The 15,202-nt window shown below is 38.0% G+C and overlaps 1 protein-coding gene across 5 annotated transcripts in view; it reads left to right on the top strand.

Annotated features, from left to right (window-relative positions):
• TENM2 (teneurin transmembrane protein 2) overlaps nt 1-15,202 on the top strand; it is a 740,257-nt gene that overhangs the window by 658,333 nt on the left and 66,722 nt on the right. For 4 of the 5 annotated variants that reach the window (XM_048319586.1, XM_048319590.1, XM_048319588.1 and 1 more), the window contains 2 exons: nt 3,859-4,059; nt 5,159-5,371. In XM_048319586.1, coding sequence (XP_048175543.1) covers nt 3,859-4,059; nt 5,159-5,371 — 414 coding nt within the window. The remainder of the gene's footprint in view (nt 1-3,858; nt 4,060-5,158; nt 5,372-15,202) is intronic. The other variant, XM_048319587.1, reaches the window with a different exon arrangement.

The following is a 15,202-nucleotide window of genomic DNA, read 5'->3' on the forward strand; positions in this document are numbered from 1 at the left end:
TGCTTGGTCTCATTGAGTTTTATACATTTCATCATGTATTCTGTTGTTGTATAAATGTTGTGTTATTAGAGAGATTATGGTAGATGGCCTAAAATGGTCTTTGTTTCATTTAATTCTGGAAACTTTACCTTGCAAGCCATTCCTCCCTCATTCTGATTGTAATTTCCAGCTACTTGCATGGAATTCTCTCTCTGCTTTCAGTTCTCTAGAATGGCTGTGGTCTATCTGGGCCAGACACCTTGGATGCCCAAACTTCTGTAAGAGAAATAGGCTCCCATAGTGCTCAACCCGTGTTATCCTCAGGTGACTGGAACGGTGAAGCAAAGACATCAGCAGCTCCAGAGAAGTTTGTAGAACAAGCCAGTGCAGACCTTTTTGCAAAGGTGTTGTGTTAACTCCAGCCAAAACTGGGAACACAACAAAACTGTCAATCAACAAAGCTTTTTGGGAGGTGAATTGCTATGTGAGATGAATGATATACATTATTTAATCAACACTGTGCTTGGAAGGATACATTTTTTCTTTAGAAGATAAATGGGTTACAAAGGCAGGAGGTATTGATTACAAACTTGGAAGGGGCCAATAACACGGCAAGAAAGGTTAAAGTAACCTTTTGCATATGTGATTGGGCAATAAATAAGTCAATAAATAATTCTGCAAATAAATAAAAATCAACCACCATGTTTCTACTCTAAAATTCCATTTCTTTTGTACATACTTCTTACATTAATTTGAGTGCTATGGGAGAAAGGGTGTACTGTGAAGTGGTGTTTCTCTAATTAATCATCTAGTCATAGTTAAAGTTTTTGCAAGAACTGAAATTTTACACTTTTAATGGTAGAATGATAGAAATAATATTTCTGTATTTATATATAATATGTGAAATCTCCTCTATTGATTTGAACTGCCAAAAAAGAATGGCAAAGGTTGATTCATTTGCCATTTGCCAACTAGGATATTGAATTAGAATAAGTGGGTCAGCAATTTTTTTTTTCCCCAATAGCTTTTTATTTCTGATATTCATCATGGTCATATTGTTCAAACAATTTACCTGAAATGAAAGTGACACCAAAATCAATATTTTTGATGCACAATTTTTGCAGCATAAACACTGTTTTTCTATTAACAAATTTGCACAGAAGATGAAGTGGGGCATTTGTCAGGCTTCATTCAGTCTGCTTTGGGGGGAACGCAAGTGAAATTGCCAAATTAGGTTAAGTTAAGAGTGGTTTTCTTGTCACTTTCCTGGTCGAGTCATTTTTCAATGACATTTAACTTCGTAAGTGTAATTCATGGCTCTTTGGGGACTTCATGGTACATATTGTTCTGAAAACTCCTTGACCTCCTTTTTTGTCCTTAAGGATATAAATTGCTTTCAGTACTCTTTTTGTCAAATCTACAGAGGGCCCAATACTAAATGAGCTCTAATGATCTGAGCTGCCAGGGGGCTGTGAGTTCCAAGCCTAACATACTTGCTAAGGCGCATTCTCCTTTGTTTAAACACCAAAGATGGTCCATTTACAAATCCTGATTAAATACCATTGTAAACCTTGCTACACCTCAGGGCCAGAACCTTTGCAACACAAGTCAGAGCAGTTCTATTGCAGGTAATCACATTATGCTAATTTCAACAGCCGAGGATCTGGCCCCAGATGATAACTCTGAGCATGTATTAAAATAGACCAAGATTGGAGCTCAGAATAAAAACTCTCCTCAGTTTAAACTTTGAAAGCTACTACTTACCCAGATGATAGAACAAAACAGCTGTAAAGCACATTGGTCTAGAACAAAGGACAAAGGTGTTTAGTGTGTTATCCTGTAAAACAAGGGAGGCTGGGGGCTTAGGGGCATTGATAGGCTCATTCTGTAGAAATAAATCAAAGCTGCATGAGCACTGTAATTCAGGATAGGTGGAAGACAGTTAATTTACGTAGCAGAAGGTGGTGTTTTTCATATGCTCCACATTCCTTTCATTAGTGCTTTTGTTTGAGAAGGAAGATGATACATTCCTGACAAGGAGAGTACCTTATGACTTATCATTATCTCCTAGAGTTAGCTGTCCTATAACAATGTTATACACGTGTTACCCTTCTACATTTTCTGTTAAAATATATATTCTAAAAAAACCCAGAATAGACCAAATGTAGGGGGGAAGCAACCTTCATCCTAAAAGTAAATGAACCTAAGTTTTTGTGTACTTTGGTTCTTTATTCAATCAGACTGTTTTATCACTGCTCTGTGTCCATTGGGACACAGAAATTGTATGAAAGACACATTTTAAACTTCAGACAGGTTATAATTTGGCTAAGCACAAAGAAGGGGTAACAATATGGGACAAGCACTCTGTATAATTTAAAACAGTTGATGAATTTATCAGCTTTGAGGTGAACCACAAGCCAATCTTGGTTTACCTATAAATATGAAATTGCTTTATAATATTTTCATGTCTGACTAACTCAGCTTTAAATCTCAAAGAAAAAAAGGAAAAACAAACCCAAAACTATAGCCAATGTCGTCATTAAAATGAAAATCTTGTAAGAAATTTTACAGTAATTTATTCCTATACTACCGTAGTTTGATAACTCATGCTATTGCATCTCTAAATGTCCCTGTCTCAATCCTCTGCCTGTATCTAATCTATATACTTGCTTTAAATGTTCTGCAACTAAATAACATAGTTTGACAAGGCTCTATTTTTATAGAAAAGTTGAAATTTGAAAGATCAAGTATTGTTCACATCAGGTAGAGTGAAAATGTCTCTGCCTTAATTTAGAAGGATCAATTTGGAAAAGATGAGAGATAAATCACTTTCATTATAAACTCAGATCTTCCTGAAGCAGCAAGAGGGAATGCCAATCATTCTTGGTCCTGCTGTTGTGAGCTAATATATACCAGTCATGAGATGAATTCAAGTTATTTCAGACATGAATTTGACCTTGGCCTTCAATTCCACAGCAAAAGGCACTTGGTAAAGCCTCCATGTGGATACTGGCAGTAAAGCATAGTATTCTTATACAGATTCATGATATAAGATGAAAATTTGGAAACTCATAATGTTACTGATAAAGTTTATTTGAAAGACAGCTTGTAACATTCCTTTATAGGACTGAAATAGCAACTGAAATTTCATTGCATCGTTTTCCATCGTAACTATTTTCACTTTGTTGTTTCTGGGTTGAGATCCATATCTGTATCTGGTTTTACTTCTTTAAGAGAAATAATCTGCTGGTTTAGAATATGGGTTGAAGTAACAGGGCTCTCAGTTTCACATCTCAGCTACTAAGGGACCATGGAGCAAACATTTCAGAAGTGCCTGAACGATCAGGAGTCTAAACAAAGCTGAAAGCCACTGACATTTTGACTTCAAGGTACTTGAAGTGGCTGTCCTAATGTTGTTCTCACAATGCTCTGGTATTTCAATAGTAATAATAGCAGTTTTTATAGAGGTACTCCAAATAAAAAAATCCTTTAAAACTGCAAATTATTAACTTATTTTATAATTTAAATACAGTTCATGAGTCATTGGAGCTTCAGTGTATTTCAGGAGATATGTCTCCAGGTTTATGTGTGAAACTCTGACTATATATATTTAAGTGCTATTTTTAAGTCTTCATGCTTCTCCACCACAGCATTCCTGCAGTAAGCTGTCATTGCACAGTCAAACCCTGCTTGATTTACTTAATGTAAAATGTAAATGACTTCACTTTCCAATTCTCAGACCAGGTATTAATATGACTCGGAGAACTACCTCAAGTTGCTTTATTTATCACCGTGGTACAGACTTTTCAGAGCACATTTTCCAAACATCCCCTTGTGTGAAGTGACCCTTCTCTGCATTGCTTTTGTTTTCTCCCGTAGTGGATTGCTTAGACCCGACGTGCTCCAACCACGGGGTGTGTGTGAACGGGGAGTGTCTCTGCAGCCCGGGCTGGGGAGGAGTGAACTGTGAGCTGCCCAGAGCCCAGTGCCCTGACCAGTGCAGCGGGCACGGCTCCTACCTGGCTGACACGGGGCTTTGCAGCTGTGACCCCAACTGGATGGGCCCCGACTGCTCCGTTGGTAAGAAAAAGAGTTTTTCCTGATTTTCCAAGATTGTTGCGAACTGCAGTAACGATTTAGAAAGTTGTCTTTGTTAAACATTTGGTCTTGTTTAATTTTCTTGGGAAGAGATGTGTATGTATCTCTATATATATTTTCATGACATTCTTAATTTGGGACTGTCAGCTGAGGGTGAGGTGGGTGCAGATTAGGAGTTTGTGTTTTGTTCTAACACTGATTCTCTTTTAGCGTGAAAAAGTTACGTAAGTGTACTTCTGTTTCCCAACTGTAAATGAAAATGTCCATCATTTATGGGAAAAAAATACAAGGAATTTTGCTTTTACGTTGTCAGCTGAACCTTGAGATGGTACTGTAGGTCAAAACCGAATCTCTCAAAATAATATTTACCTTTTTCACAGTTATTCAGTTATTTTCTAAGATTGATCAGCTAGAGTACCCCACCAGTGACATGAATATCAAGATGTGTTTTCTGCTTCATGGATAAGCAGTCAGAAAATTCATGAATGAGAGTTTCACTGCCACTTTCTTTGGTGATGCATGGGGCAAAGGACCCTTCTGCTTACCTGCAATTTCAGCTAGCAGAGAGCAGTAGAATTTTTGGAGTGGGACACTGGATAACTGACCATGTTAGTAATAGGAATCTAAAATCTCTCCTTGGAAAGTAACTTCTACCCATCATTCTAAATGACCCTGAATTGCTGCCATTCTCTGCCAAATGAGTTTTAGGTGAGTTTCAGTCTTATTCTTAGCAAATCAATATCTGTCAAAATCACCCGAGGTCCAGGTTTGAGTAAAGCAGAGCCACCTGCTCCCTTCCTTTGCTGTTGGCAGGTGTTGGGGACACCACCTCTGACATGTGTTTGTATCTGCGTGGAGGATGCAGCTCTACAGGTCTGTCCAGCATACATTAGCAGATTTTTTCTAAACAACTTTTAAACAGAATTTAGTTTGCTTTGAAATAAAAATTAAATGCCAGTCTTCATCAGAGTATGAGCAGGCCAGCTTTTGAGAGGCTGTAGTTTTGAGCAAAAGCATTGCTGTTGTGTTCCCTTTCCCTTCCGGGCGCAGGGCTGGCTGTAACTCCTGTTCTCTCTCCTAGAAGTGTGCTCCGTGGACTGTGGCACCCACGGCGTGTGCATCGGCGGAGCCTGTCGCTGCGAGGAGGGCTGGACAGGAGCGGCCTGTGACCAGCGTGTGTGCCACCCCCGCTGCACGGAGCACGGGACTTGTAAAGATGGGAAGTGTGAATGCAGAGAGGGCTGGAATGGAGAGCACTGCACCATTGGTAGGCAAACGACAGGCACCGAAACAGGCACATATTGCTTTCTTTTCATAAATCGTAGAGACATAGTTACTGTCGTGGACTGTAATAGGCTGTTCCCTTAAGGACCCACGTGCTCTCAGGTAGTAACCCTGACTCAAAATGTGTTGGGAGAAATGCAGATAGGCTCTTGGAATCATTTCAAATCAGTAACAAACCAGTTCGTAGAGGAAAAAAACCCCAACAAATTCCACATTAGTAAGTAAAGATGTAACAAATGGTCCATCTCAGTATCATTTGAGCCTGAATGATTTTCAGACTTAACTAAGCATGCCTTTGTGTGAATGGCCTCTTTTTTAATTTCCTGGTCTGATGCATCAGTGCTCTCCTGCTGTTGTACATCACATCTGAAACACACCCCCACCAGCACCACCCAGAGCAGGGGTCAGGTGGTGGGGGAATGTGTGTTCCCGGTGGTACAGGAACAGCTCCCTGCCACTGTCCCATGCTGTGCTGTGACAGTGGCCGTGGTGTTTGCATGGAGACAGTGCCAGCATGGGAGGGCCCGTGGGCTGCTGTGAGCCCCTTCCCTAAGAGCCTGCTGCTCACTGCAGCATCAGCATCACAATCTCAGCTGGGCTCTGTCAGCCTGGGAAGTTCAAAAGGATCATATTTACACAAAGCGATGATGTTCTATCCTCTCCATTACCGTGCTTGAAAATTTACTCTGAAGAGGAATTAATTGTTCCTAAATTAAGTTTATTTTGTCTCTACAAGCAGTCAGACAGTCTATTTGGATTGTTTTGAAAAGTGACTCAAAGCAAAGGAGAAAACTATTATTTTGCCTGAGCTGTAATCAAAAAAGGGAAATTCTCAGTGACCACATCCCCTCTGAGAAATCTGAGCAAATTCATTTGGAACAAGAGTATCCCATCTACTGAGCCTGTGAGGTACAGGCAAGTCTGCTTTTCTCCAGAGAATTTTTGGAGAGCTGTGAAATATACCTTAGAAGAAATCTGGTGAGTCCAAATCCAAAGTCGTGTTGTTTTCCTTATCTTAAGGTGGTGAATTTAACAAAGAAAAGAGTAGGTCACTTGAGATTTTCATGGCAATCAGGGACCTTAATGGGACAGTCCTATTACAAGTGAATTGTTATTTCTTTACTTAAAAGTATGGTGAGATTCTTGCATCCCTCAAGCTGTTTTTCTTTTTCATTCCCCTCTGATTTCTCTCTGGATATATAAACCATTTCTGATACACACATGAGTTGGAAACTAAAAGTGTACTCTCATTGGAGAGTCAAAAAAAAAGAAAAATTGATACATATTTTCGGGGCATATCCTTTGATGTTGTGGTGCTGCATGCTTCCACCACACTGTGCTAATATGATTTAAATCAAAGCTTTTATGACTGAACACTTTGTGACCAGCACAGATGCAGAGTGTTTTTGTCATAATTGCTTTCAATCTTCCATCATACCAACATACCTCTGCTAGATTAATCCAGGCATTTTGTTTTCATATTAAGTTCTTCCCAGGTCTTTACAAAATGCCTAGTATGTATTTTTTTCATTAAATTCTGTAATAATTGCTTATTTCAGAAGTTGATGCTTTGCACAAAATTTGTTTTGCTTTATAATCTCTTAGTAATGTGCCAATGTTTAGAAGTAATTAGTGTATGTAAAGTCTTTATTACTGTGCAGACAAAAAGATGCCTTTTACCAAGATCTCAAAAGTATTCTGAAAATTACAAGCTGAACTACTGAACTCTGAAGTGAGATTTTAAGTCTAATTTTCAGTGCTTTGAACAAGATATCTTCCTTGCTATTGATGTATATAATCAATTCTTTCCAGAGGAAGGGTGATACTTCTAAAGTGATTAAAATATGCATAAGCTTTTTTTGTTTGGTACATATTAGAAAGATTTCCTTGAAACTTAGTGTGGTCCTGCCTGTGGCAAAGATGAAACTAGTGCAAAAAATTCAGATATGCCCTTCTAGTTATCGTGGTTCAAATTTGTGCAGTCAGAAGTTGTCTGTTGCAGGCAGACAGATATTCTTGTGACAGGCCTGTATTAGTAAGAATTTTAACATGGTCATTTCCTGAGGCCATTTACAAAAGCATAAAGGCTGATGCCAGGAATGTCATTGAGTTCAGAGGAATAACTCAGCATGACCCCACTGGTTTGTGTTACATGGGGCAAACACAGAGTTCAGAGGAAAAGGATGGTAAAAGTGATTTTTGTCAGTATTGGTACAAAAAATGCTAGAAGTTACCACTGGAAATTTTGTGCTTATAGTGAATTGATAGTTTGGTACAACGATGAGTTGCTCAAGATGTTTTAAACACTGCTGCGAAGAACTAAAGTGCAGTTAAATTTTACAGAAACTCACTGTAATTTAGAGTATTGCCTTTATGGTTTCATTTTCAGCTGAAAGTTTGACACACCATTTAATGTCAGAATTACTGAGGAGTGTCCACCTAAAAAAATGCCACAAATAATCCTTTCTGGAAGGTACCTGACAAACTGCACAGTCAGTTTGTCCTAAGGCAGAAAATGCAAATCCTGTAGGAGAGGTTATTTACTCTCTCAAAAATTTCCATTTTTGTTACACTTAGTCTGAACTGAAGTCAGCAGAAGAACTTGGCTTTGATTCAAGTGACTTTAGGGCAAGTCCACTTGGAATAAATATCTGTGAGGAAGAGAAGGAGATTTCTATATAAAAACCATTTTCTTTGTGCTTCTTTACCAGTTTCATGTGTTATATTTACATGGCAGTGGAAAAGAAATCATCATAGTAACCTGCAGGTATCCAAGTTCATTCGGGATATTTTATTCTATTTAATATCAAATTAGGCTTTAATAGATGTTTGACAGAATGTGCACTCCTTATCATTTCATTGTTGAGTATCTAAGCTCAAAAGTTTTAGTAGAACTGCTTTTTTTCTCTCTGAATTACCTGGTTTAAGGAAAGCACTCAGAAAATCCTCGCAGAACCACAGTGTGAGCTCAGTGTTAGCACAGTGCAAAGCAGCTTTTGCTGTGTGCAGTAGAATTATGTGTAAGAATCAATGCAAATAAAAATACATGCATGTTCCAAGTTACACAGATTTTGATAAATCTATATCCAAATAATATAAAAGTGAAAGGACTGGGTGTCTGGTCTTGCTCAGATGCTTTTCCTAGCAGACCAGAACTTCAGTTCACTTTGCTACTTCAGGTAAGAAAAGAAATTGCTTACTGGAGTGGTGATAAAGAAAATTAATCTTTTTCCAGTGCAAAAATAGACCTGTCAGGATATGTTTATTAAGTGATTACTATTCATTGATTGCAATTATGGAGGAAGTTATAACTAAATAATAGAGGGTAATCTAGACGAGGGAAAAAATATTGGAAAACTAATAACAAAGTGAAAGAAAGGTATAGAAGTTGTTAATCTTGAACCTATTTCATGACAGAAATTTAAGATGGAGAACTTAGCTTTTCTTGAATCATCTGAGTGTTGTTAAAGCATGCTGTTATAAAACAGATCTGTTACTTTCACTGAAAATATCTGGATGTTTAAAACTGTTGTTTTTAAATGCTTGCAGAGGGTGTTCTGCATATAAACTGTCAAGATAATATTCCAAGGACAGTGTGATATATATGGAAATCTTATGAAACAGTCAGAAATACCATTTTTAAAGTGTAATTCCATCTGTAGTTCATATCCCTGCAGCATGGACTCCTATTAAGTTATTGGTAAAAATCTCACTGGGAGACCAGTGAAACCAGGAATGAATCCTAAATATTTACAAGTAAAATTTAAATGTCTGCAAATGGATCTTTTAAGGTGATCTCTGACCAGAAGGTGATACGTGAGGTTTTCTTTGTGGCTGCCTGTCATATTCCCAAGCCTTGCTCTTGTCTGCTCATGTCCTCCATCAGATGTAGGTTAAGCACTCCTTTTTAGACAGAAAGTGGGCAAAGATTATTCTCAAGGCTATTTAGTAATATGGATACTCTGCTGCAGATTTTGATCCAGACAGTTCTTACATTTCATGTTCCTTTCTTTATTTTTCTATGCAAATGAGCTATAGCCCTGGTACAGACATTGAAGCTGGATCTCCACCTGCCTGCCTGCCAAAACACAAACAGGTGATGTGTCCCTCTCTGCAGGCTCTGCTTAGGTTCATTTATCTTGGAAAAGACCCTTAAGATCATCGAGTCCGGCCATAAACCTCACACTGTTCCTGGCCTTGGTACTGCTTTCGGAAATCTAACTCCAGTCAGGGATCAGCCACTCACTTTCCCCCACTGAGTCCTTGGCCCCTGTAGTAAAACTGTCAAAACTGTAGGACAAGTTCCTTAGTAAAGAAGGGGTTTGGAAATCATATTAGCTCTGTATCTTCTGTGTTTTCAGGGCCTTGAATAAAGATTTGAGAAAAGCTAGGATTCTGTCACCTACATGGCGGAAAATAACCTGATATTTACAGATGCATAAAAATGTACAGGAAAAAGTAAGGACTCTGTGTCCAGGGTGATTAAGAAGTTTAAGTTACAGTGCAAGATATTTGTGTTAGATTCTAGGAAAAACCATGTTACCAGTAAATGAAAAACTAAAGGAGATTGTCCAAGCAAGTTGTGAATTCCTCATCAATGAAGTTTTTATCGAGCATTTAGACAAAGATCTGTCAGGAATAACAGAGGTAATTCATCCTGCCCTGGGGCAGCAGGCTCACCAGGAAATCATTGCACTCTATGAACTCTCTTCCAGTTGTCTCTTAAATGAGCTTAAGAGGAAGCATTCCTTCTAAGGACTTTATTTTATAATGGCCTCCCTTAAGAGTTGTACTGTCATTCCCTTTAAGAATCCAATGCCACTGTTGGAAGTAGAATTGATAATTTATCCAGCCAAGGAGACTAGTCTATGTGTTCTGTATTTGCAGAGCAATGGGTTGTCAATGTGCATATTGAGCCACTCTGAAACATCCAAACAAACTTACACCCAGTAGGTAAATACTTTAAATACTCTCCCTTTAAAGGTGAACACTAGGTGGACCATATTCCACCTCTGGTTTTAATAAGAAATTGTTTACTAAAAACTGTTCCCCCCAAGTGCTTTGGGATGACCTTTCCAGCTTTTAGACATGTTTATATTTTCTATCAACTCGATGGAATACCACAAGTGTAAAGATTGAGTTCTTTACCTTATCATGGACTCAATAATCAATAGAAACATGAATAATGCGGCATTGTGTTATCTTTGGATGTAGCAAGATATTTTTGTCCCATGATAATGCTCTTTGTGTCAAAGATTTTTTTCTTCTACTACTGATTTCTCTTGTTGTAATTACAACGGTAATGATTCAAAGATGAGGCAATTTTCAGGAGAGATGGAAAGTGTGTGGGAGGAGGCAGTAGAAAGCCATCGTATCTGACAAAGAGCAATTTAGAAGGAGCTAGATATATTAGACTTCTCCAATGCATTTCTAACTTAAAATTAATCTGTAACAGTTTATAACCTATCAAGGCATAAAAAACCCTCTAACAATGATGACAGGAATTTAGATTGCATGTTCTGAGGAGGGAGGAACACATTTTTTCATTTCATTTGAAAAATGCATAGTCTATTTGGGTCATGACCACTTTTCATTACTGCTGCTATAGAGATATGTTGGTAATATATATGTATGATGACATGACCAAAAATGTTCGAGATGTTTGCTGTTCCTGAACGTGCAGATTCCAGTTCATCACCTGTATCACACGGTTATCCCACTGTTTTCACACCTGGAAGCGGATTTCTCGTGATGCAGCCTTTTAGGTATGTGGTGCCAAGCTTTCATTGGAGTTAAGGGGTTGTTCCCCCTGTGCCTCTTCAGCAAAGCAGAAGAGCAGCAGGTACCTCATGAGGCAACTGGAGAGATTCTCAATGATTTCTGTCACTCACTGCACATCACTCACGTTTTCACTTGCGTCAAACACAAAAAGTAGAACATTCTACTCAAAACGTGGAAATTTTCCTTATAGGGTGGAATTTTGGTAACATATGTTATGTCATGTTACATTTTATAACCAAAGCCAAGGAAAGGTACTTGTCACTTATATAAATGGTCATCTAGTCCAGCATCTCTGTGCTTCAGTAAAGGTGCAAGTTTGGTAAAGAAACATCTGGTAAATAAATTTATTCCTGGAAAGCTGATGCTTCTTATTTATCCCAGCTACATTTGCTACTGAGGTGCTTTGTTGGTTGTCTCATCTTTGTCATCTTCTATTTCACTTCGAAAACTTCTGAATAAAAATCTCCTGGCTGTAGAGTCCCCAGGTTCCATACTATGTAGATGGCTCTTACTTGGGATTTCTGGTTCTGGTTTGTAACTTGGCAAATTCCTATGCCCAACACTGAAATAATACTGGCTACTTTTGTGGATCAGGGATGAGTAAACTTTCTAAACTCTTTCTGTGGCACTAAGGAATCCAGAACTGCAATATGCAACCACTTAATTTTATCACAGCCAAGCAAGGTAGCTGATTATGAATACTTGGAAGAAAATATTCTGTGTAGAGATTTATGTATAGTGAGAGTGGTTTGACTTTCAAGGAGTTTAGAAACAGAATTCCTTTTCGTTTGCAGAATTTTCAGGGGCAGCTGGGGATCTTTTTTGGCTGAAAGGCAAGCTTATTCATGAGGAAGAACTTTCCTGTTTGCATTCTTTGCTGAGGGCTTCCTGTAAATGATTGAAACATGTCACAGCTTGGTATCAGAACACTTGAGTGGCTTTTTTCTTTCTCTTTTTACAGGATATTTGTGGAACATGACCTTATTTCTTTCCTTTCTAGCCCAAAAAATTTAATGAGTATGTTTTCAGCATAACTTCCTGCATTTTGTCTGGTACTTCAAAGGTGCACCCAGAAGATACTGGTGAATAGTTTCCCAAACTAAAACCACATTTCTTTTTCTCCTTTTGGAGGGGCTTCTTCATGAGTTATATTGATTTTCTGGCCAATTCTTGAACTCTTAAAAGACCACAAAAAGAGAGGGAGGGCAATCAATCAGCGAGCTGATCTGACTTTTGAAAGGGCAGAGCCGATTATGCTGTTCATAGCAGTATTCCCAGAGTCAGACAATCTTCTCTTCTCCTGCAGATAATATTTTCTGTATTATTTTGTACCCTGTGGTGTCAAGCAGAGCTTCAGCAAGTGACTGAATTACACAGTGTTGCTGGAAACAAAACAAAGACATGGGAATGCTTGTAAGAGGTCAGTGACATATGGGTTGTATAGAGATAGAAAGGCAGTACTGGATCTTGAGAAATAGATATGTATATACATATGTGTAATATTTATACTTACTAAGAAAGGAATACAAAGGAGAACAATACCTGCCCATCCTTTTGAGACCTGCTGTTCGTGTTTCTGTTAAAGATACCTTTTCTTGATCACTTCCATTCTTCTTATACATTCTCAAGGTACCATTCTTGCATCTTCAGTATCAGTTTCACATAATCTTTCATGCTTGAAGATGCAAATAAAGCCAAACGTGTTTTGCTTGACTGCTGCAAACTCTGTGGAATAATATTTCAGGTGCAAAGCTTTGCAAACTTTTTTTTTTTCAGCTTCTTGCCAATTTAGTATCAAATTAACAGTAGGATGCATTAGAAGTTAGAAACTTGTTTTCCTAAGATATTTAACGCATTTGAAATTCTCTACTCAATATTTTCTTAGTTTAATGTTGTATTAAAAATATTAATGTCAGAAATAAAAAGGAAAAAATGGTCTCTGTAGTACCTCTGAGGTGTCAGTTCAGGATTTTGCTGTGTGATCTATTTAGGGCTTCAGGGAAAAATGAAACTATTGAAAGCCTTCTCTTAAGCTGTCAGTTCTCTCCTGTGCAGTAACTGCTCACTGAGGATGAATACACACTGATGCTGAATATTGATACATCCTTCTTTCACTAAAAGTCCTTACTTAGACAGGTTTTTAAAAGATCTTAAGGAATGAATATGGGGGCTTGTTCAGGGCACAAGTTATGAGGTATCATGAGCCATTCTTACTGAAGAAAGTTTTTACAAAATTTATGTTATCCAGCTCTTTTCTCTTGTTCGTTCTTTCTTTCTTTCCATCCTTGTTCTGACCTGCTTATGAAATGCTCAATAGGATAACGATGCTTCTGGAGATTATTCCTGTGTGTCGCCTCAGCCTGTTTCATTTTACATATCGTTTTTCTGTACATATAAGAAGAAGCAAAGTTTGCTGTCCAGCAGAAATCATCGTATAATATAATATAATATAATATAATATAATATAATATAATATATCTCATTTGCCCAAAGAAATTGCAAACATAATTTGAGTTACTGAAATGTAAGAGCTAAATACAAACTTGAGTATTCTTAAAGGCATTTGGGTCTGATGTTTTCAGTCCATGTTCATCTCTTCATGTTGAAAGTGAAAATAATTGGAATAATCCTGAGTTGCTATTACCTGATTTATAGCTGCCAAGAAATTGTGACCAACTGTGTAGATTTCTACAATTTCCAGCACATTCTGCTGTCGTGTTTTCAGTGATGTAGTGTTGATTGGCATATAACTGTCCATCTCAGGCTGCCAGTTGTCTTCAAAACACATCCATGCTGGGATAGATGGAGACAAAGCAGTGCTGGTGTCTCATTAATCAGCAGTTCACAGTCATGCTGCTGAAAGCCAAAGGAAAAGCAGGACATGATATATTAAGCTTGCTGTGTTTGTCGTCATCCCCTCTTCGTTCACTAACTGGATTAGAGCAGAAAGGGTTCATGGCCCAGCTGTTCCCTGAGGATTTTCAACTCTGGGAGCTGACCATGAGCACTGCACACTACACACTTAAATATTTCACTCAAAAAGAGGACCTCTCTTAAACAGTTAAGCAGTTTTCATGGAAGAGTAGCAGGTTTGCTTTCACAAAGGCTTCAGTGTGACATGGATCATAACATTATCCTTAATGAAAATTTAGGCAGAGGAGATGTGTCTGTCTGCTTATCCATGTGAAGCTTTTCTCCCTCTTGCTCTACTACACTTAAAAGATATTTTTACCCCTGCCTTACTGTGATCAGCCATTTGTGTGGCCCATGAGTGGTGTCTGACATCCGGGATGGATTTTCTTGTGGTGGCTCACTGGTTTTTGGGAGCTGTGCAGCTGTGAGTCCCAGATGTTCAAGTGTCAGACAGTCTCTGGGTTCTCTCAAGCACGGTTCTCGAAACAGCCCCCGAAGTCCTGCCCACCTCACTTGCACTTCCTCTGTTCCACAATGCCTTTTCAAAGGCCATGGGTGTCCTGCATTCTGGACCTAGGAGCCATAATTTTGACAACCAACCATCTAAATTCATTGCTTTTTTTCCTAATTCCACTGTATTTTTAGTTTCTATTTGCAGTTTTTAATAGTCCAGTGCAAAGCAAGTTGATCAAATTCAGCATCAATAGACTGTGGCTTGCTTTCAAAGTGCTGTAAAATAAGATACCATCAAAATAGCTGCTAGAAAACATTGAGGTATTTCTTTTTTAAATGTTCCAGCTTGATTAGGGTAGATTGAACTACATGAGCTAATAGTTAATTGTTCATATATTTGAAAAGTATAAACACTTCTAAAATTTTAATTTATTTTTACATGAACCCATATAAAGATGAGTTTCTTCTCTGTTTAATTATAAAATTTCAGATGAGTATTTTCTTAGGTAGATGTTGGAAGACTAAAGTTATTTAAGAGTCTGAAAAATGAGTAAGATTCAGAATTCTTCTAGACCACATATGTTTTAATTTGCCTTCAATTAGTTTTTTGTAGCATTGAACAACTGAGCTAAAGAACCACAGTTCATCAAGATGCAGTCCCCATTCTGAAAAGAATTAGTAGGGATAATAACTT

This window comes from Corvus hawaiiensis, chromosome 15 (assembly GCF_020740725.1).
Source record: "Corvus hawaiiensis isolate bCorHaw1 chromosome 15, bCorHaw1.pri.cur, whole genome shotgun sequence".
Lineage (NCBI taxonomy): Eukaryota > Metazoa > Chordata > Aves > Passeriformes > Corvidae > Corvus > Corvus hawaiiensis.